The sequence below is a fragment of the Haliotis rubra genome, unplaced genomic scaffold (assembly GCF_003918875.1).
Source record: "Haliotis rubra isolate DU_JTF1 unplaced genomic scaffold, ASM391887v1 Scf156, whole genome shotgun sequence".
NCBI lineage: Eukaryota > Metazoa > Mollusca > Gastropoda > Lepetellida > Haliotidae > Haliotis > Haliotis rubra.
This window is the reverse complement of record NW_025765514.1, coordinates 1,277,117-1,302,328: the sequence shown is the minus strand read 5'-3', so window position 1 is coordinate 1,302,328 and position 25,212 is coordinate 1,277,117. Positions and strand designations below refer to the sequence as shown.

At 39.9% G+C, this 25,212-nt stretch overlaps 1 protein-coding gene across 3 annotated transcripts in view; it reads left to right on the top strand.

Annotated features, from left to right (window-relative positions):
• The first annotated feature begins 10,959 nt into the window (after positions 1–10,959).
• The window catches only part of LOC124270956 (homeobox protein SIX6-like), a 30,476-nt gene continuing 16,223 nt past the window's right edge, over positions 10,960–25,212 (top strand). For 2 of the 3 annotated variants that reach the window (XR_006896910.1, XM_046706022.1), the window contains exon 1: positions 10,962–12,356. Coding sequence is in view for 2 of the 3 variants with exons in the window: in XM_046706022.1 (XP_046561978.1) it covers positions 11,572–12,356 (785 nt within the window). In the remaining variant the exon portion in view is untranslated. Of the gene's footprint in view, positions 12,357–25,212 lie in introns of all 3 variants that reach the window. The other variant, XM_046706023.1, reaches the window with a different exon arrangement.

The following is a 25,212-nucleotide window of genomic DNA, read 5'->3' as shown; positions in this document are numbered from 1 at the left end:
ACTTACCCTATATTATTATATGAATACCAGAACTTCCTATTTATTTTTTCAGTGTATCAAAGAGACTTACATCTTAAGCTCACACAATATGGAAGGAACGCCAGTTTCGATTCGCGCTGTGAGTATGGGACGAGCATTATCCCAGATCACACTGAGGACAGGCAAGCCATTTCTATCTCACACAGAGAGGAGGGGAACGCCACGTATATCACACACGGGAGGGGGGCGGCGTGTATATCTCACACAGAGAACAAGGGTACAGCGTTTATATCTCACACGGGGAACAAGGGAACGGCGTGTATACCTCACACAGAGAACAGGGGTACAGCGTGTATATCTCTCACGGGGAACAAGGGAACGGCGTGTATACTTCACACAGAGAGGAGGGGAAAGGCGTTTATACCTCACACAGAGAGGAGGGGAACGGTGTTTATATCTCACACAGAGAGGAAGGGAACGGCGTTTATATCTCACAGAGAGGAGCGGAACGGCGTTTATATCTCTCACACACAGAGGAAGGGGACACAGCGTTTATACCTCACACAGAGAGGAAGGACACAGAGTTTATACTCTTATATCTCACACAGAGAGGAAGGAACGGCGTTTATACCTCACACAGAGAGGAGGGGAACGGCGTTTATATCTCACACAGAGAGGAGGGAACGGCGTTTATATCTCACACAGAGAGGAGGGAACGGCGTTTATATCTCACACAGAGAGGAGGGAACGGCGTTTATATCTCTCACACAGAGAGGAGGGAACACAGAGAGAGGAGGGAACGGCGTTTATACCTCACACAGAGGAGGGAACGGCGTTTATATCTCACACAGAGAGGAGGGAACGGCGTTTATATCTCACACAGAGAGGAGAGGGGAACGGCGTTTATACTCACACACAGAGGAGGGAACGGCGTTTATATCTCACACAGAGAGGAGGGGGAACGGCGTTTATATCTCACACAGGAGGGAACGGCGTTTATATCTCACACACAGAGGAGGGAACGGCGTTTATATCTCACACAGAGAGGAGAGGGAACGGCGTTTATACCTCACACAGAGAGGAGGGGAACGGCGAGAGGGGGAACGGCGTTTATACCTCACACAGAGAGGAGGGAACGGCGTTTATACCTCACACAGAGAGAGGAAGGAACGGCGTTTATATCTCACACAGAGAGGAGGGAACGGCGTTTATATCTCACACAGAGAGGAGGGGAACGGCGTTTATACCTCACACAGAGAGGAGGACGGCGTTTATACCTCACACAGAGAGGAGGGAACGGCGTTTATACCTCACACAGAGAGGAGGGAACGGCGTTTATACCTCACACAGAGAGGAGGGGAACGGCGTTTATATCTCACACAGAGAGGAGGGAACGGCGTTTATATCTCACACAGAGAGGAGAGGAGAGGAACGGCGTTTATATCTCACACAGAGAGGAAGGGAACGGCGTTTATACCTCACACAGAGAGGAGGAACAGCGTTTATACCTCACACAGAGAGGAGGGAACGGCGTTTATACCTCACACAGAGAGGAGGGGAACGGCGTTTATACCTCACACAGAGAGGAGGGAACGGCGTTTATATCTCACACAGAGAGGAGGGAACGGCGTTTATATCTCACACAGAGAGAGGGAAGGGAAGGAACGGCGTTTATACCTCACACAGAGAGGAGGAACGGCGTTTATACCTCACACAGACAGAGGGAGGAAGGGAACGGCGTTTATACCTCACACAGAGAGGAGGAACGGCGTTTATACCTCACACAGAGAGGGAGGGAACGGCGTTTATATCTCACACACAGCGAGAGGAGGGAACGGCGTTTATATCTCACACAGAGAGGAAGCGGAACGGCGTTTATAACTCACAGAGAGGAGGAACGGCGTTTATACCTCACACAGAGAGGAGGAAGGCGTTTATACCTCACACAGAGAGGGAGGAACGGCGTTTATATCTCACACAGAGAGGGGGGGAACGGCGTTTATACCTCACACAGAGAGGAGGAACGGCGTTTATACCTCACACAGAGAGGAAGGGAACGGCGTTTATACCTCACACAGAGAGGAGGAATAGCGTTTATATCTCACACAGAGAGGAAGGTAACGGCGTTTATACCTCACACAGAGAGGAGGAACGGCGTTTATACCTCACACAGAGAGGAAGGTAACGGCGTTTATACCTCACACAGAAGGAGGAGGAACGGCGTTTATACCTCACACAGAGAGGAAGGTAACGGCGTTTATACCTCAAACAGAAAGGAGGGAACGGTGTGTATACCTCACATAGAGAGGAGGGAACGTGATAAGTGAATAGAACCCCCTATCATAGAAATGAGAGAACAAAACCACTGATCATTCTGAGAGAACTGCGCCACCTGTTTTTATTTTGAGAGAATTATACTGTCTAACGAGAGAATAACGCCTCTATAGTGGTGAGCGAATAGCACCACTTTTTAAGTTTAGAGAGAAAACAACCACCTTCCTGATAGGGAGGGAATAGTGCCATCTGTCAAAGTTATGAGAGAATAGAACCACTTTTCTTTCTGAGAGAATAGCACCGCCTGTCGTGGTGCTGAGTGAATAGCACCACCTTTCTTAGTGATGAGCGAATAGCACCACCTTTCTTAGTGGAGAGCGAATAGCACCGCCTTTCTTAGTGGTGAGCGAATAGCACCACCTTTCTTAGTGGTGAGCGAATAGCACCGCCTTTCTTAGTGGTGAGCGAATAGCACCGCCTTTCTTGGTGCTGAGCGAATAGCACCGCCTTTCTTAGTGATGAGCGAATAGCACCACCTTTCTTCTTGGTGAGCGAATAGCACCGCCTTTCTTAGTGGTGAGCGAATAGAACCGCCTTTCTTAGTGAGAGAATAGCACACCGCCTTTGACGTAGGATGAGAGAATAGAACCACCTTTCTTTCTGAGAGAATAGCACCGCTTGAGGTAGTGATGAGAGAATAGAACCACCTTTCTTTCTGAGAGAATAGCACCGCTTCATAGTGATGAGAGAATAGAACCACCTTTCTTTCTGAGAGAATAGCACCGCTTGACGTAGTGATGAGAGAAAAGAACCACCTTTCTTATGACCAGAAAATAGTGCCACCCGCCATTGTGATGAGTGAATAGCATCATCGTCCATGTTGAATACCGGCAGACACCGCTGCGAGGCAACCTATAAATATTATCCACTCTGTAGTCTCTTCAGTTGTTTGTTTTCGGGAAAAGAAAAAAATATGTAAAAATTTCAGTTCCACTGATGTATTATTGGTAGCTAATTAGTCTAGACTGGAAAAGTCGCCTTAGCGGCGTAGTAGTCACTGAGATCAGATATCATACACAGTGGTGAAAACCAAGACTTGTTTCTCTCCTTTCACGAAGGAAGGTATCGAATTAGTGACATTTTAATATCACTGACAATACAAACGTCACTATCACATTATATATGGTGGAACTTAACCAGTGTACCCTTGGGTTCTGCTTTCAGTCTTAAAGTACTTCAAGGAAATATGATTCGCACAGCAAATGTCAAAGTTATTTGCGAAGTTTTGCTCGCTGGACTGACGCCCTTTGACATAGTGGGATGTTGACGGACATTACAGGAGTGTAGGTTGACTGACTGACTGAGTGAGTTTAGTTTTACGCCGCTTTTAGCAATATTCCAGCAACATCACGGCGGGGGACACCAGAAATGGGCTTCACACAATGTACCCATGTGGGGTTCGAACCCAGGTCTTCGGCGTGACAAGCCAACGCTTTAACCACTAGGCTACCCCACCGCCCCGGAGTGTAGGTTGAACATTTACACACTGATTAACATCAAAATGCGTCACATTACCATTATACGATAACAGATGCAAACTGATGTTTTGACACCACAATAGCATCAACAACCGTCACATATGTTTAGTGTTGGTGTTTAACGAGTGGATTTAACAATGATTATGTCTTCCTGTTTATGTTGGCTCGCTCGTACGTTTATGCGTGTCCCTACGTGCCTCCGTGAATTCGTGCCTACGTAACTACGTACCTACATGCCTTGTGCCTACGTACGTCACCGTATGTCAGTAATAACTAGAGCTATTTGGGGGTGGGGGACTTCATAACCAGCACATGTATATCATGAGTGTGTTTTTCTCCGTTTCACACATTCACCCAGGAAATATTAGTTAAATGCAATACAAAAAATGGGTGTTCGTGAATTCAGTTTTCAGTTGCCATGATGTTCAGATACAGTTCCTCTTATCCGGATATTTTCGTTATGAATGGAGTTCCCATAGACCTCCAATGAAGCTAGGTCTGACCTCCAATTAAACCGCATTCAAGACTGCTACGACTCCATCATGTAGTCATGGAAACTTCAAATGCAGAACCCTTTTTAATGTGGAAAGCTCTTAATGTATGAAAATCTTAAAGATCTCGATAAGGAACAAAGACGAAATAGTCTTTACAAAACGTGTGATTCCTGAATGCCATTGCCTCAAGGCAATCATAACGTTTTTATTATTAAAAAATTGAATTCAGCACCCCGCTCGCCCAAGCTTGTCAAGCGGTCCCCAGTTTTCTATGAGTTCCCATTCAACGCGTCCTTCTCGTCCCTCTCCTTGCCCCGGTCCGGCGAGCACCACACACTGTCAGACAAGTCCGGGGCTTGAGAACTGCCTTGAGGACCTTCTCAGCCCTATATGACGCTCCTGGGTTTCCGCACATATAATAGCAAATTATAGGCTTTGTATCTTTCTTCTGCTCGTCAAATCTATACATAAACAGTGTGCTGATTTGTTCATTGGCCACGGGTGTGTTGGGATTAGATGGTCCCGGTCTTGACTTCAAGATGATTCGGCATCAGAGGATGGGATAATACTGAATGTGTGTCCTCCAAGCCACAATCGCTACTCACAGTCGCTTATTATTAACAAGTGTTTGCATTGGTAAAAAGAAGTTTAACCAGTGTTGGTGTTAAATGTATATATATTGAGCGGAGTCGTTGGATCATTGCCCTGTCAATATTTAGCTAGTGGGTAACGATGCGTTAACAGGTTGTACATACAATGAACACCGCGTAGCTTCATTGTATCGCTTCCCCCAAAGCTAAAGCGGCCTGGAAATATACGCCAGTCACATCATCTCGGGCTGTAATCCCTAGCATGACACCAATGTAATATTCAGAGGAGAAGTATACTCCAATAACAGCCTACTGTCTGTATGACCTTCAAAGGTCAACCCCGACGTCTACGTACAGTCCATACATATACCACCCCTACCTATAGCGTTAACAGTATACGTGAATGGTATGACAGCGATAGACAATACATCTAACCTTTGATTGATGTGTCTAACATTTCGATTACACGGATTCAATCAGAATACCGAGGCGTTGATATGGCGTTCGTTACAAATTGTAATTTTCTAAGTAATTGTTTTAAAGGATGGGAAAGATAATGACATATCATTTTCTGATGATAATATCTGGAAAACTCGAACTACAGAATGTTAAAGTTTAACCAGATCACGAGCTAACATTAAATACAATCTAATGCAATAAAACACTGTTCTTTCGACCTTTGATATCTCGAACTAATGACTGTCTCGAAACAAACACTTTGTCTATGTGTATATCCTTTCTATTCATCATTAATTAACCTCTCATGTTCCCAATCGGATGTGTCGAAGCCAGGTTCCACTCCCAAGCTGTACTTCCAATACGAAATGTACTCAGATATGTCGATCTAGCCTCGACTCGTCGGTCATCATAGTACAGTTAACATGCCCTAACAAGCTGAAAAGTGTGCATTATCTAAATTACTCGAGCATTTTTAAAAACTGAAAATGATTTTCCTATGTTATTTTACCAAAAGCTTGAAGAATAGAAAGAGTCAAATAAACTACCAGAATATTGCTATAATTTACCATAAGAATAAACCAATACCCCTCAATGACCAGAAAGTCAACAAAGCGGAAATTATGAGAAACATTCAACGTATCTTATATCAATGAGGCAAAATTCGACAAAAAATGACAAAGACAAAACTAAATCCGTAACAGATGAGAAACTGTAAACAATTACGTGTCCTACATTCTCGACGAGATATGTTCCAGCATGTTACCAAGGTTTGTGCTGTCTGTGGTGGGTTCCATGAAAATCTACTATTGATTATAAAGTACAGTATGACCCGCAGAAGAAGAGCGAGTGTATTGATGAGACAGAACTTCGATACGTACGTAGTATTCCGGTCCCTGTTTATGAATTATAAAAGAACGCATGCTGGACACATACACGGATATGTACATTCGCTGTCGCAAATAAGCTTCAGCCTCAAAATAAAAATACTATCATAAAAAAGGGACATGAATGATCCAGTTGTGTTCCTTACTCGTGTCAGGATCCGCATCTTCACTATGACACTTTGCGTTACATTATCCTCTCTCAATGACGCAGGGGCGGTGGGGTAGTCTGGTGGTTAAAGCGTTCGCTCGTCACGCCGTAAACCCGGGTTCGAATCCCCACATGGGCACAATGTGCCCATTTCTGGTGTTCCCCGCCATGATATTGCTGGAATATTGCTAAAAGCGCCGTAAAACCATACTCACTCACTCACTCACTCTCAATGACGCCAGGATCCGCCTATCACGGGTTCGAATCTGAGAGCAGATTGTCTCATGGTATGTCAGTACTACAACCGTGGCGGTTGTACACGTTTACAATCTACATCATTCATGTCTTAATTCCACAGTAATACCTGGTTTAAGTGAAGTATTATTCAAAGCGATGTTAAACAAACTCACGCATCAAGGTATATTCAGCAATATTAGAATGACATAATCTCCAATCTCCAAAACGTGCATTAATAAACACAAGTAAACAGTATATGCGTCAAGACCCCTTAAGTTGCACAATCAATCAGGATATGATATGAAACAATGTTTTACAAAAGTAAATTTTGTACGTTCCGTAGTTTACGCTATATTCTACCATATAATAATCAACACAAGGTGAAAATCACAAACCTATTAGGTAACACATGTACAGTTTATGTGTACAGTAGACCCGTGAAGATCCGGGTTAGAATTGGTCTTCAGTGACCCATTGCTTGACATAAGAGACCACTAACGGGATCGGGTGGTCAGTTGACTTAGTTGAGACATTGTCATCGTATCCCAATTGCGCAGATCGGTGCTCAAGATGTTGGTCACTGGATTGTCTGGTCCAGACTAGACTATTTTCAGACTGCCGCCATACAGCTGGAATATTGCTGAGTGCGGCGTAAAACAACAAACAATACGTATGCTGTATATACAAATCGGTGTTGACGATATGTAAGTAACTAGAAGAATTGATATACCATAATAAAATGGATGCAGAGATAATCTCGTCTTTTGGCGAGATCAATTCCCAAATGACGTTATTCAGAAAGAGTTTGTCACATTCTTGTAGAAATTCTATTACATATATGCTTGCCGAATCGTGCGGAAACCCATCAGAATACCACGTTCTCGGAATAATTTGCCTGTCTTTGTGGTGACGTTATTCCTTATTTATGACACTCGAAGATCAAACCTAATGTTACACTGTTATAGCAGCTGTTGACGGGCTCATTATCATCTTAACATTTCCTGGTGTAAAGTTGGATAGTGTACTCGCAATTATTAAAATGATTTTTAAAGCATTTTCACTGAAATTACAACACAATGCACAATGTATTTGTAGTGATGTAGCATTTTGTGTCATATAAAGTCACGACTGAAATAAGTCTGAAGGAGTTTGCCATATTCTTGTAGAAATCTTAACATACGTTTGTCGCATCGTGCAGAAACCCATCAGAATGCCACGTTCTCTATATAATATGCAGGTCTTTGTCGTGCTGACACTATTCCATATTAGGAACATTGATCATTAAGATGGAAAAGAGACTGCGTTTTTTCCTTGTTCGTAAATAACATAATTCTGTTTCTAATTCTATTTCATTTCTATTTCTTTGCATGCTATTACATATCAGAGGCAGTCTTCACTACTGTTATAAAGAACATTGGAAGCAGGTGGTCAGTATCTGGACAGTAGATATTCTGTCCATAATAAGACGAGAAGGTACAATAATACCTGTAAAAAGATATTCTCTGAATGTGCATGCTTATTAGATATCATATTTTAAATTGGAGGCAGTTTCAATTTAATGATACCTGCATGACAGTCACAATGTGCTTGGCGCGCCGGATTATCATCTGATACAAAATGATGAAACAGAGCATAAACGTTGTGGATCCAATTTATCTCGTCCCTCCATAGTATGGTTTTTTATGAACAATCGTATGTGAAGGCAGCACGGAGTGATACCATGGCTTAAAAGACATCCCTCTCAGAACCATTATTGACTTTTAGGGTTTTCGTCTTTCTGTTTACAAATGCATTTAATATCCAACGGAGTTATCGATATTGAAGTGATATGATTGTTATCTTTGTCAAATGAGGTGGGTTATCAAGAGCATTCGGGATAAATTCATGTTCGCGTCGAGGGGATTTCCAAGGTCTGGAATTTAATATTTTAAAATAATTAAAAATTATAGCGAATTCAATCTTCTTTGGAACTGGTCCGGACCCAAATGCAAATTATCTAAGTGAACATGATACCTGATCTCCCCTGTTGACCTCCCCGTGATCTCGCTTCTGTATAAAGTATTTTTACGGTTTAAAATTTGTCATGTATTTTTATCAATTCAATTGTATAATTTGTTTTCTTCGCTTTCTGTTAATCTACATGTCGGGATAATGATATTTGCAAGTATAATTATACATAATACATATGTACATCAATTGCCTGTCGTCGAAGTAATCATTGCAATGGTACATTACCAGAGATTTGAACACCTGGTGTCACCACTAGCTAAACGGTGGTGTTATTGCATTGAATGGGATGTGGGTTACCTGCTTGTAACACCTGATGTTTTCAAGGATATTGAAGTCTCATGAATATAATGAATGAGTTATGATACCCAAAGGTCAAACACTAGTGTTACACTGTTATTACAGCTGTAGACTGTTGGTGGTTCATTATCATCTTAAGTTGGATAGTGTACTCACTTTTATAAAAGTGATTTTAAAGCCCTTTTACTCAAATTACAATACAATGGACAATGTATTGTAGTGTTGTAGCATTGTGTGTCACATAATGTCGGTTTGTAACATATTTTACTTAGACTCACAATGTTAACAAAGTCAGTTGTGAAGCGGCAAGTGATATTGACCTTTAACTTTTCAAGTACACCGCGTCTGCCTTGTCGGAAGTCAAGTCTACACGCCGCCAATCATCACTAGGCAACCGCCTATATTATCTCCTTGGTTGCTATATATAACAATCGGATATATTTCGGATAATTATCCTGCCCATGAGTATTTCATAATAGGTCAAGTGTTTAGAGGCAAGGATATATATCCGAGGGTCGCACTTTCAGATTATGTCAAATATATTCACAATGAATGAAACTCGTAGCTGACATTTTATTTACTCTGCAGATATGTAATCCCCGAATAATACCACAATTTACAAAATCCGATATCTTATGCATGCTCTATCAATAGTACATTCACATTGCAGATGAACAATGTACACAATACACTCTTATTACTCAAATTAGGGTGTTGTATCAAAGTGAAGTTTGACGTAAAAGTATTACCATTTAATTTGATTTGAAAACGGATACTACCTCAGTTTCAAAGTGTTCAGCTTAAAGGTGTAATTATCGTTATAACCATGATGCTAAAATGTCCTTGTTTCACGACCAGTTCTGTGATACTGGCATGTTTCTGGAACTGAAGAACTGGGTTAATAAGATACTTTAATAGCTAGTACTTCAGAGCTCGTTTGTATTAAAGAGGGAGGAATTAAAGACGTTTATTGAAAGTCACTGTTGAAGTAATTCTTAAAGTTCAGCCCAATAAATTCAGCGATCCCTCAGGCAAGGACAACAAAGTTAAACAAGAAGTGGGCTTCATGAGATATACAGATAATAGGACTGACTGACTGACTTTGGTTTAACGCCGCTTTCAGCAATATTCCAGCAACATCACGGCGGGGGACACCAGAAATGGGCTTCACACATTGTGCCCATGTGGGGATTCGAACCCGGGTCTTCGGCGTGACGAGTCAACGCTTTAACCATTAGGCTACCCCACCGCCCCCAGATGATAGGAAGTTGAAGAACACTCAATTTCATATTATCATAGTTAATATGTCATGCTAAATCAACCATGGTTATATTAAATAATCGGTATTCTATGTGAAAGACTGGATGTAGTAATATGATAGAACATGTTGTCTAAGCTCTTTTGGGTAGTATACATGACTAGAGTGAGTGAGTTTAGTTTTACGCCACATTCATCAATATTCCAGCTATATGGCGGCAATCTGTAAAAAATCGAGTCTCGGCCAGACAATCCAGTGATTAACATCGAGCATCAATCTATTGGGATAAGATTGCTTTGATGAGTATTATTTTTCACATGTTGTATTTTTGTCATTCCGGTTCTTACTTTTGAATATATTTTGTCAACAGTTATCTAGTGTAGTTATTGATCTATATCATAGAAAGTCAATCAGCTTGTCTTAAATTAATTGTTATTAGTTAGTTACTGTGTGTTTCGGTTACCAAGGCAAATAGTAAGTATATCAGGTAGATCGTCAAGTGAGTGAGTGAGTGAGTGAGTGCTTAAGTGAGTAAGACCGTGTTTGCAACATTCAAGCAATATCACGCCCATGAACAACAGAAATGGACTTCACTCAATGTACGTATACCCAAGAGGGAATCGAACCCAGGTCTCCGGCTTGACGCTCTCAAGCTTTAACCACTGGACTACCCCACCACCACTTAGCATTACTGCATAATACGATGACCGGATACGGAAGTGTTACATAGTCTCGTTATTAATCAGGAACTTCATCATTTGGACGTCCACCATGTTCGAAAACGTCGTCCAAAGTGATAGTTTATGTGACACACGTGAGGTCACGTGTCACGTGTGAGATTGATATAATAGCCGGCGCGTGTCACGTACATTAGAGCTACAAAAATGCGACGACAACACGAATCAAATCGCCAACTTTTCTTAATCACGTCAATTTTGCAACGTTGATATTGTGCAACAGCATCTGTCAACACTGTCGGAACAGAGGTTTCAGAATAATCCACACACCGACCTGGTGATTTACAGGTATAATCATGGGTAAAGAAGATAAAATCAAATTTTAATCAATTATTTCAAAGACTTCCTTTGCTATTTTCCAGCTCATTTCACGTAGTGTCCGAGTGTGATGGAGAACTATATATTTCCTACCGGGACCGTCCCCCTTCAATTAAATATCTTCCTGAATCACTGTGTTGGTCGTTCAAAGGCGTGATAGGCTGTGGTGCTGAGAGGCCCCCGCCCATCGCTTTCACAGATGTGTCGAGTGAACGCCCCGTCGGCCAATGAGAATTGTTCGTTCCAGTTAGTTGGTAATTATAAAAGTGTTCGGCATGAGCTCTCCTGCACTGCAGTCACGCGGGTAAACATTGTGTCTGCTGCACGAGGCTAGCTGTCACAGAGAGTATGGATCCAAGTCCATCGCACATGGAACCAAGTCTCAGCCCAGACGTAACGGCACCCACCTGTCTGAATGGGGACTCCGAGGATTCTATCCTCACCCCCGGGGACCCGACAGTAGGGGGTGGGGACGTCCACAACACAGTGACGGCAACTGACAACACCACCACCAACAACAGATCCACAGATGTAAAATCGCCATCTTCAACATCTAACTCGGAATTACTAGCCGGCAAAAATTTGACTTTTTCTCCTGAACAGGTTGCGTGTGTTTGTGAGGCATTACAGCAGAAAGGAGACATAGAAAGACTAGCTCGATTCCTCTGGTCTCTTCCTCCGAGTGAATTATTACGAGGGAGTGAAGCCGTGCTTAAGGCAAGAGCAACGGTCGCCTTTCATAGGGGTAGTTACAGGGAACTCTATGCTATCTTAGAGAGTCACAGTTTTGAAAGCTCTAATCATGCGTTTTTGCAGCAGTTGTGGTATAAAGCGCATTACATGGAGGCTCAGAAGATACGCGGAAGACCTCTCGGGGCTGTCGATAAGTATAGGCTAAGGAGGAAGTTCCCTCTTCCTAAAACAATCTGGGATGGCGAAGAGACAGTATATTGCTTCAAGGAGAAATCTCGACAAGCTCTGAAAGAGTGTTACAAACAGAACAGATACCCAACCCCAGACGAGAAGCGGAATCTGGCCAAAAAAACAGGACTGACTTTGACGCAAGTCAGCAACTGGTTCAAGAATCGCCGGCAGCGTGACCGGACCCCTCACAGTCAGGGACACAGCGGACAGTGAGTAGCGAATACCTACACCTACCTTTTCATTTGCATTTTACTGAAACTGAAAGATTGTTTGTTTTCCAGCCCCCATGTCGCAATAGAAATGTAACAGCACGTACGGCCAGGTATCGTCGGGACCGAGATTCCAATCTGTAACATATGCTGTCGGGTCCGATACGGGGGTCGGCACCGGTGTTTGTACAGTGTCACCGATATATTTACCAACGATGAGCATGGGGACATGAGCAGAACATTGTGAGGCTGTTGATTTTGCCCTTTCATATCCGAGGACAATGAGAAGGAGACACTCTGTATTCAGAATCACGTTAACGGGCGATCGCGTAGATGGCCACAGCGCATAGGCACGTTTTCGCTATGACATCAATTATATTGAATTTTTACAATTCAAACAATCCTTAAGCTTTCCAAAATGTCGTTCATTTGATACAATCACGTAGCACTGGTTAGCAAAAAGAAATTCGTACCCCGTCTGAAATCCGGTAGGTTGTTTTCAAGTGCGAGGTTTATTTTAGAGATTACTAGCTTCACAATAGCAAGCCGCCCAAGACGAGATTGAGAGAGCGATAACGCGAGATGTCGGAAAGGGGCCCTCCTCCTCCCCCTCCCTCCTCCCCGCATCGTCAGACACCTCATCTTAGAGAGGGAGGTACACCTCCCCCCAGACCCCTGATTGACACAAAAAACTTCTTTATAAATCACACGTTTTACCGACACAATTTTACTCTTGTTCAGCGATAGAGGGATCTATCATAAATGTTTCTTGACACGATGTTGATTAAATTACTAAAATATGTGTTTTTGAAGTTTAATGTTTCATGATAAATTGTTTTCGCAGCTAATACATGAAGTTACACGCCCAAAGATGGACTGTTAAAATTTCTTTGAAATAATATTTTCCATTAGAGATATACACTCTTCTGAATAGAACAAGATAAGAATTATCTGGCAGAACTTCAACTTGAGGCAAATAATTTATATCTTCAAATTCAAAGCCTTGAGTTTCATTATAATAGCACAAAAGACAATCACCGTTCTGTTTTTATGAAATGTGTCGACTACAGACATAATCATTATCTTTATATCTGTACTGATATTTGAAATATCATTTTCGTAAATGTTAAGGTTATGTTAGAGATGACAAATGTAATCAATTTTAAAATATACAGGAGTAAAGACGAAGGAATGAAATAACAATAAAAAATATATAAAATCATAATTGAATATAGTTTCTTACTTATTGAAATGTACAGTATGGCATTTAGGCTGTGTGTAATATTAATTTTAGTTAATACAATACTCAAACATATATAATCCTTACTTTAATATATATGACATACCATAGAATGAAATAATGTTTATCTTCAAATCCAAGTTAAACATAATGTTATTTAAAAACTTTAAACGAATTCTAATTGAAGAAATGAATATAAAACATTCATTGAAGGTCTGAATATTGCTTCCGATGCCATGGTTCTACAATGGTAACTATTCAGGATGCATGAAGGCCACAGATTTGCCCTATCTGATGTGAGAGGATTATTGAGAGTCGATTCTTCTCATTTCAGTTGATCAAGACAAGCCAACTTGTCAGCAACAATCTCTGCCTAGAGTATTAAATATTAACAAGACGTTCAACAGGCACATTGAAACACGGGCTTGCTTCACATCCCTACTCACAAAAATCTTTCTTGACCCAAATACGACTTAAAAATCAATCAAAACCCTTGCCAGTGTCGCTCCAGCAAATAAGCAAATGGCGCGTCATATAAGGTTGTTGATGAAGACCATCTTAAATCCGCCTCATTAATAAACAACCTATAAATAAGTTGTGAAAATAGATCCGTTCGAAGATACACTAGCATTTGTTAGAATTAAGTTGCATTACATTTTAACATATTGGTGGTATGTCCTTTTCCTAAAAGACGTCTACTTATTTTGAGGATGGGCATACATTTTGTCTACTGTTTCTATTGACTTTGAACATACAGCCGAAAATATAATCTCGCTTTTTGGATTCCTTGTCATGGCGGTTTTGATTTTCGCATGCGGATCTCATTAACTTCTTTCCGGAATAAACTGACACCTTATATCAGTTTATCAATATCTTCAGACGTCATATTGTATATTTGGCATTCTTAATGTTCTTTATTTGAATAGTAAAAAGAATAACTGGAATATTAATATATCGTTAACCCCGCTATATGAAGAAAGAATATGCTTAATGTGTAGTAATAACACTCTGAATTAGACTCGATAATTACATGGCATAAATGTTATTAAGAAATATGCAAGCGTGACGTAGGGCGATTGCTACTCCATAACACGTATGGTGATGTTTATGGGAAAATGTTTCTTTGATACAACGGTTTATCAGTACCATGAATTCTCAACTCCTATCAGACATCTTTTTTTAAACTACATTGTACTTCCATAACCACAGAGGTAGCGCTTTGCTACAAGGGACATTATTTAACATGTTAGACAAAATGTTAGTAAACATTAGTTACCCATGAATGTCTCAGTGTCTTCGCATTCGTTGTGCTCTAATGATCATACAATCACATGAAGTCATCTTCCCATCTTTGTGAGAGACTACAATAGAATATCTTCAAAGATCAGTGTGCAAGTGTGGATGAAAATGTTTCCTTTAAATGTTGACATTATGTGAAAATGACGAGTTAAAGTGTTACAATGAAGGAAAATAGGTCGGGCATTGTGACACTCGAGTCAGTTACTTGAATTCCCCTGTATGAATATATAACATAGTCAATGACTTCATTTCCCCTTTCAAACATTGAACATACCTCCCTGCCTGTGACACATAGACTATACCCGGGGTAGGTTTATGGTTACCTTGAATGCAGCGCTAAACTCAATGGTGGCGAATGGTTTCCATGACAAAGCTACGACGATGCGGGCAGGGAAATGGTACAATGAAGTCTTGAAGAAAACACATATATCATAAAAACATGAGCTATATCTGATTCGGCTCATTACCCTCTGCTTCACCGCAGTGTTCAGTACTGTTCGGTTGTGTTCAGCTGATTGTGTGCTGGACTGGAGGTGGGAGCAGAACAGTCGGGAGACTTGTCGGGTTGAGTGATTGATGTACAACCTGTAGCGTTGATGGCCAAGTCGCTCAACCATGGCAGGATCAACCATCCAGTGCCACAGCCGAGTCAGAATAATGTGCCCAGTGCTGGAGAAAATACCCCTTAATCCCAGGGCCAGGACTTCATCATCGCTTAGTCTCTATTCATAGTGTTCACAGACCTTAACTATCGGTATAACAGTCTCTGCAAGCAATTTCCTCGCCTGTCCGGATCGTCACTGAGGAAAACTGGTGGCTAGCCCATCCTCATTATCACCCAGCTTTGTACAGACAAGCTCCACCCGACTGGAAGTGTAGGCATGGCGTTCAATTAGGATCTCGCTATAAACAATATATACACATTATTTTAAACCAGCATTTATGTTTAACCGGCTTTTATGGAGAGGATTTATGTTTACGCTTAGTGGCTCAGAAAAATGGATTTATAATCAAAGAGCATATGCTAGTTTTATTGCTGCACGTCGATAATCTATAAGGAGGTTGCTCTTGCAGTCATCACACGATATGTTTTAAGTTCATGATAAGGTCATGTTCGAAAACGTGGGGAGATGTTGTCAATTGTGTTGAAAATGATAAACTTGAAAAAAGTCGACTTATTTATATAACATGCAGAATAAAAATTCATTTTCTCTGTCTTCATAAATGCAGTATCCTGTAAAGGTCAAATTTCTTTCAATGCTTATGTTAGTGTAAGTTCCTATTGTAACCAAGACATACACAGAGACCAGCTTGATGAATGTTTCCTTAAATGGTGTACATCACTAGCTAAGAAATGAATATTGTGTAAAAACAACTTAAAGTCTTGCAGAAGCTGAATTAATATACGTAATTTCATTAACGCCGAAAGGCAATACTCCAAACACAACCAAAATACTGTAACAGACAAAGCAAATGTCTGAGATGAAAAGGGCATTTTATCTTCTTATGCAGAATCCTGATGTAAGCTATTCAGCAGTTAGCAAAAGAAACAAAATTGTGTCTCTGAAAGAGCATTGCTGCAATACAAAAAAGCAAACAATATTTTCGTGTTACAGGAATGATATATATGGGGAATTTAATTAAAGTATGGCTGGCGAGAGTATCACCATAGCAACTATCACAACAGTGCGTGTGGATGCGGAGAGACGATGTACAATGAAATGAGGACAATATGAGGGACAATGCGAGAAAATATATAGGTTTACGATAAATAACATGCACGTGACTTCACTGCCCAAGCGACCTCATCCGTTCAGCGTTGTATTGGTTTGGTAGCGGTCAGTTCCGCTAATCCAAAGTCTGCTGGACTCACAGGAAGTCTAATTAAACGATCGACTCGCATTTTGCGGCGGGATCATTGAGAATGTTCTATTTCTTCCAAGTAGAGTACTTGTACGACGTCACGCCTGGCGCCAAGGGAGTCCCTGGTGATAACTTTTTGACATGCGCCATTTGAAGGTGTTGTCTAGCTATTGTTCTCCGCCAAAACAGGCTGGGGTTTGTCAATTTACGTCACACTAACACAAACAGATACTCGTTAATACGTTACTCGCAATCCCGATGGAGAAATGGCAAACAGATCATTCCCGTGCATCTGATTCTGGTTCTTGTCAAGCAGGCAGTGGACAATGTTTGGGTAAGGGGTGGATCAGGCCGATAAACTGACTGATAACAATGCCTTGAGCCAGATATATCTTATAATTATCGGAAGGATTTTGTTGCATTTTAAAATTATTAAATTATAACATTATGGATCTAATTATGTTTAGAATGAAATACATGGTTAATATATTGTGGTTTTATCTATCACAACTTTCTAAATACTAAAGTGTATATGTATATATATTTATATATTATATTTATATATATATTTGAGAAGATCCGTGTTGTGTAATTATTTCAGAAACTTCTTCTTATATATTTATATATATATATATATATATATATGTATAGATATGTGTCGTGTGATTATTTCAGAAACTTCTTATATATATATATACCTTTTTACTTACATATATGTATGCGTGTGTGTGTGCGTGCGTGCGTGCGTGCGCGTGTGTGTGTGTGTGATAACCAAACACCATTGTTAGCCGGACTAGTACACAATATATGAATCACATCTCAGCTCGCTACATTTGAACCACTTTCAGGAAGTGGTGTACTCATAATTGCGCGAGACCCAGCCCTGGGAGGGTCCGTTTGGACGTGACGCAATGTCTCCTCGCCTAGGAGAACCCTCGTCACTGCCTGACAATGACCCCAGAGTTGACAGATAATAGCTACTATAGGAAATATACTCACGCTCGCCGAAACAGTGACGTGGCATTTTAACTCCAACTAGTTATCGTCTTTTTGACAAATGTTACAAGGTTAGAATCTGGCGAATCGTTTCTTTATGCACTTCTACTCCATTAAATCCGAGCGTTATGAAATGATTCTTTGCAAAATTGTTTACATAAACGTCAGGACTTTACTCGCCAGACAATTAGACGATGTAAAGAGGATATGTGTTATTCAATTCGACCATTATGGGAACTTAACTTGATTTATGGAAGACATTATGGTACGGTAGCTAACACAAAAAGCAAAAGATGCCAGTTCAAAATGAATGAATACAGAGGATTGCTGATATTAGATCGTGAATGGCCTTATACTTTACGCTAAATCATACAGATAGGTTTTCAACAACTCATATTTCTGTGACGTTTGTATACATACGGGCGAAATCGTCATTAAATGATAATCTGTCACACACGTCTACCTGAACAGGTGTCAAAGGACCTTTTTGTAAAGTCAGAATTACTGTCACGTGCTTCACGTGCGTTTTATGGAAATCTGTGTATAGAGTTACTACATTATACACCATAATTTATGCAGGGAAAACATCGTCTTTCTGTCAAGGTAACAACAGCCCTCCCGGATCTCAAGTGAAATGCTCGGTAGCTTACGAAAAACTCTAATCCAACAATTAGGGCGTTATTTTATGATGTATTATGATATATGGACAAATTAAAACCTTATTTCCGTTCCTACACCATCTCGATGGTGATAGACGACTACCCTGAGCTTGGCCGCCACGCGCCAATAGTATTCATATCTGTTTTCAACACGTTGTTTGTGCTGTTACAATACTGCTCTCAGCATAACAACAGTCCTTGCACCAGTGTTTCCTTTCTAACTCTTCATATTTCACTGTAATCCATTCACGATCGTAAATCACCAACTCCAGTGACTGTACCGCCGCTCGGAGGGGCACCTTGGTCCCCCGGTCCGGCCATTGTGCGTTAGGACCCAGCTACAGTGGTTTAATCATTACAAAGTAGACATCGAGGGTGGGAGAAACGACAAGCCGATCCCCAGCAGGGACGGTGGGTAGAGACGTCATCCCTCCTATCACTCTACTTGCCGTGCCTCAATGGCCCGAGCTTATGACAATATCTTGTGTTTGAAGGCCGTGGACATGTTATTAACTAGCTAGAACGATCGGGGGGCTGAAGGCTCGCCCCCTACTGCTCTCCGCTAAAGATGGATTCTCCCAGAATAATAAATCCCACAAAGAACAGTCATGCGAAAAAGCACGAGTTATTAATTATATTCAGGGAGATGTGAAGTTGTCCGCGTTCCGTCAGCGAGGAGTAAGCGGGACGAGAAGCTGAATGCGACGTTACTGAAGACCCCGCTGGGGCCATGGCGTGCCATTAACCGCGGACAGAACGAACCTCTGAAATTATACAAAATTTTCCACTCTAGCGCCTGTGTTGAAAATGGAGGCCACCTACCGGAATATATGGAATTTCGCCAAACAATAGACACTACTTCAGCCCTCGGCTAATACACACATATAATTTCCTTCGACAAAAAATTTTAATGGTAAGAATCAGTTTAGGGGTAGGACAATGAATCGTTTATATAGTGATAGAGGTAGAGACTATTTAGCACTCTGCCCTGAGAAGGGAAATTCTTCATACCTTGACAATCTGTCCAAATTTCAAAATAATTCCAGTCCATTACACCTGTCAGGTAAAGCACGCATATATCTGGATGATTAACTTGATAATAATCTCGACAGTCAAACATTAGGCACGGTTCCGATGGTGTCCGAAGTGTCACAGTCGCCGTCTATAGACACTGAACAATAGATCATGACACTTGATAATATCTTTATGATATTTTTGTTGTTGACATCTTCATAATCAGCATCGTCGTCGTCATCATCATCATCATCATCATCATCATTTACGCATAAATAATCTTAATGCCATTTGATCCGTATAAAGAGAAAATTAAATTACTAAATATAGGTAAGCTTCATTTGATGATGTCTGTCTCCCCTATCGATATTTCAGTATTTCTTAATAACCTGGGTTATATTCTGAAGATCAGATACAGCATCAACAACTGACAGAGAGATACTCTTCTCACCTTGTATCCAACCCCCCACAACGCTACACAGGAACAGGTGACGCCTACATGGAAACAGTAAAATCAAAAACTCCAGTCAAGTTTTGTTTGAACGTCAGATAATTTATGTCTGCCTAGAAGACCATGTCCAAATAACGGCGTTAGGGGTCATTAGCGCACTAAGCATGCTAACACAATCTTCACAACTGATTTATCAGTGTGCCGTGTATTCAACTGAACTTCCTCCCAAAATTCATAATTTACCCCACTGGCGTCCTAAAATTAATGTCGCATTAAAATATTTAACAAAAGTGCCTTCGGCGTTCCTATCTTTCAATCTTAACTTGGTCTTCGTTTTGTTTGAATTTCCCCAATGAGGTATTTTGTCACAAATTGATTTTATTAGAAATTTATAAATATGAAATGTTGTTCTACACTTTATCTACAAGGGTAATTAATTTTAAAATTAAAAAAAAAGAGTTTTTCAAGTATGTTCCCTAGTTCATTTAAACCACATTAAAAGAATGTACATTCGGTTTGATATCTCTGTGAGACGGTGTTTTCTATTTGTGTCCAATGGACGGCAGATTTTAACATACTATCACAGGAACGAAACTTTAGTTTTGTTGTAAATCCTCATTTTAAAATAGGATTTATTCAAACAGAACTTATTTTCTTGAACAAAATAAGTATTGAAATAACAGAAGTTGTTTTAGGGTTGCTTGAGATCACAGATTAATTTATTTCTTTTTGGTAAATTTGGCCTAATATGCCAACCTACAGTATAACTATATAAAAAAATCATCGCATTTGCCCTATATACATTCTCGTGGGAAGGAGTAAATATATGAATTATTTTGTAATAAACGGAGTTTAATGTTCTTTCATTTTCATTTCTTTAAATTACCCCCTTCTTCTAAAACGCCACCAGGCAAAGTCAGAAGTTTTGAATAAAAAGATCTAGGGGTTTACAACAGATAACTCTGTGATCGATTATACATTTCAGTATTTCGTGTATTTCATAATACGTTTGTGAACGTTTCCATAGCAACATTTATTCGATAGACATAATGATATATGTTTTTTGTTTTATCCTTCTGGCGGCCAACTGTAGCTTGTTGGGTGTTATGTGTGCGACGATGTTATTGTCTGAATGGTGTTGTTGTCGTCCATGTTTCTTACTGTGCATTGTAGGAAAACCAACATGTAGTTTGTATGCAAATTGTATGAGTGGGAAATATAGTAGCGTCAAACATGTTTACCCTATTCGTGAACACCCGGTGTCATGGTTCATTTCTGTGACATGTTCTGATGTTTTTTCGCTGCTAATTTGTCTTTTTCTTCAACTTTCGTAGTATAATCTTGACTGGTGATGGCTGGTCAGCTCTGGCGTCGTCTGATATTAACAACCTGTTTGGCGTTTGGTGTTTGATGGAAGTGTGTGTTTGACGCAGTTGGGATTTGTAGCTGATGACATTAACATCAATGTTATTGTTTGACATTGTTAATGTCATTTCAGAGTTTGTTAGACGCTGTCGGTGTTAATTGTGTTTGCTGACGCTTTTGACTTCTGTTTCACACTGTCTCTGTTACGCTGCTTGAAAAGGAAAAATACGAAATTTATTAACTGGTGATGTATTAAACTATAAAGGACGAGATGGATAAGGGGGCGTTTGGCGCCACAGATCTGTATAATATGAGAATACAGCAAAACTTTCAAAAACTGTTAAGGAATTTGACATATTTATCCATATTGTCAAGCAGACTGAATGTGCATGAAGAATTTTTAAATATTTTTACACCAGGAAATCTTGTCTATTCAAAGATTTTATTTGGAGTTCTATGACCTATCTTTTTTGTCTGAGCATATGTGTGCATTTTACAACGCCAGTAGGCCTAAATGCACATGTAGATAAGAAACAAAGCTGTTAGCCATTTGAACATGTCTGATATCAACATTTCAAAGGTTTCCCCAACGTCGCAAAAATGAAGTTTCCAATGTGCCTAAAAGGGTCCTTATCTTACATACTGCTAATTTGGATTAAACTTGATACAAGTAAAGAATCAAATACATGAAATTTATAACGAACTGTATTTCCCTGTTACCCCGTTATGCATTTCGATGTCCAAATCGTATTCTTTTGTACCAATACATTTACAAAAAGAGTGATATATATTCAGAAAAAAAAAAAAATAACCATTTATTGCACTGAAGATAGCACTATATTCTCGAGGTATTGTATTATAGAAATTCTTGTAGGCGCTCTTGTTAACATATCCTTCAATTCTAGTCATGCACTATCAAAACGGGCACATTCAAACATATAAATTGTACAAAAAGGACAAGGCACGTGTCATCTATGTTTATACGAACTCTAAAGCGACAGTCCAATGATGACGTCACATGGAAGAAAAATGTTGGAGTAAAATTTGATATGTCCCATATCAAACAGAGAGAAAAGATGTCATTTTCAAAAAATTACACCACCGAAAAAAAGTACTCTTTGCTTTTCAAGAGCTGATACTTTATCAATTTAAAAAAATATATTTTCGAGAGCTGTAGCTATTTGCTAATCAGAGAAAGCTTATTATTTAACTAATTCAATCGCCTTATGAAAAAACTCTTCAAGTCAGTATGTGATATGTGTTAAAAGTAAAGTGAAGTAAAAGACTTATAAAACCTTATTATTTAATATTTAGTATAAATATTTAGTATTAATAATTAGTGGGTTGACGTCGCATATATTTCTTATTTTTTCGGACAATTCGTATTTTTTCGTCTTAAATTATTATCGCAAAATCAATTAGGGGGCAGAGTTGTGTTTTGTACAGGTACATACAGTATTAACAACATACATACAGTATTAACAACATGCATACAGTTGTATACATAAATGTCTTGCAGATGAGATCGCGATGAGGGTTCTATATGAGATCAAGACGTCATCATTCAATGAACGCCACAAACACATTGCCTGGCGAAAACTGTTAAGTAGTTGTTAGGTGTCTAGTGCAAGCATTTGAAATCGGAATCCTGGGCTTGAATGACGTTTAAGGCTGCCTGGTAGTTAATTATCCTACTTATATTCAGCAATCAGGGTTACCCATTTTTCTAATCTATACGAATCTAGAGGTGTGATTTTACATCAATTTCATTTCTGTACTGAATTCTTTTAACGTTCAAACGAATCATTTGTACCCTCATTCCCATCTTTCACATATATCTTACCATTACCTAAACGACTGTGGTTCTTAAATTATATACTTTTCAAAATAATCTCGTATCAGTGTTCTAACTATACACCTGATAATCAACCAGGAAGGGGGTATCTGACCCCCAAATATCTTTCCTCTCTGTTACAGGAGAGTCAATTGTTATCCATCCATTCAAAAAACCTCATTGGGATTTTGATCACACAAATCTTGACTGCCCCGTGACTCGCTATTTGTATGATAATGTGTCTCGAGTCCTGTTCAATATTATTACCAAATATGCTAGCAATGGTGTAATAGTTTTCAAGAGCTAATACAAATTTAATGTTGAGCCCCAACGTGCTTAAAGCACGGCCAAGCAAGCTAAGTTGTTTGGTTGTGCGTCGTTTCGCCATCCGAAGACAATCCCAAGGGTTAGAGCAGAGCCCTAAGCTTTTTAGCCCTATTCGTCAGTGGAAGGCAAAGCTTGAGTGTAACAGTTTATGAGTCCTGGGAGATTTTGAATATGAATAATTTAGAAAAGCAAAGAGCAGTACACAGAGAGCACGTGCTTCTTTAATCCCCCTTGGTGGTTAGAACGCTGTGTTGAGGATGTCTTTAAGAGGATTATCAAGGTTTCCTGATCATTCCGGTCCTAATCCTGTAAAAGTAGGGTTGCGATAAAACTGTTTGTGTTCAGGCTGGCTTCGATAGCGCGATCAGATTAATTCAGGTTTGTCTATGGCAACATTTGATGAATGGCTTTTCCTTTTTATCAAAATGAACTGGAAATTCGCAGATGATTGACAGAAGTAATCGCGAAGAGCCTTCCATTTCATCATCATGAAAATTTAATTAAGCATCCCAATGATGTTGAGAAGGACGATAATGACAATAATCCAAACATGTTCTTTTAATATACTTTGCCTTAAGGTGAATTATGACTATTAATGGCTGCCTTAATAATGTCACATATATTTCCGAAATACCATTAATAACATCTGGGTGTGTTTTCCGCTCGGTAAAGGATTGAATTGATATAACTGGGCAATAAAACGGCTTCGTTAATGTGAAAATATTAGTTAACTCACAGGATGACAATAATTCTAGTAAGGTTAATATGATACCAGGTTACCAATGATATTTAAATGTTACTTTCATACAGTGGTGATAACGGCATTGTCTACGTGGATTTTTAAACAATCGATGTTGCGAAGTCATCGGAAAACATAACTGGTCATTGAAAACCATTCGTTCAGGCAAACGGTGATCTACTTGGCGGTCTGAATGTCGCCAATTGTTTTAGAGCGTCTGTGCATATATTACCTGGACAATGCAATTGTACCTGTATTGCCGTGTGCAGTGAAGTAAGCCTAATGTTGATCACACATTGGTATTTAGAACCGTTCAGTCAATGCATTGTCATCTCCGCTAACCATCTCTCTGACTGAAATCGCAGCGACGTTTTCATGCTTGCTATTTAACGCTTGTTAACGCCGACTATAAACTACTGTTTATTTTCTGTCTAGTTGGCGTTCATATTGAATTTCACACTTTCTATCAAGTTTATCGCCTAAAGCTTTTACATTGTGAGTATGACGTTTAAATGCATTAGTCACACTTGGACTCTGGAATCTCAATCCGAGAATTGACGCTCACGTCGTGCTGGAGCGTCCGGCGTACAACACACCACGAAAAATCAGGAACCACGAGTTTTCAGACAATCTGTAGCAACGATATTCACCTTCTACCTATATTGTTTAACATTTGTCGCTGTAAACATACACAATTTGTAGTTTTCTACAAGACATTTAAACCAGGAAACTTACATTGAATTAATTACGTTAGAACGATTTTAATTTGTGAGTTGAAAAACCTAGTTTTGGCAACTTCATAAAGACCAGGACCACTTGTTCTTGGACATTTCGTATGAATCTCTTAAAACAATAAATAAGTCAACACATATGACGACTTTGTTAATCTTCATTAAAATTGACGAGATGAATTCGGGACATTACTTGAATGAACCAAAGTTAAAATGAGAAACGGTGTCAGAATACACTGGTTCCTTTTGCATTTCGTTATTAGTTAACTCATGTTGTTTTACAATGTACAAATCAAGGACCTTATTAAACACGTAAATTGCTCTGAGGCTAAAGGCCG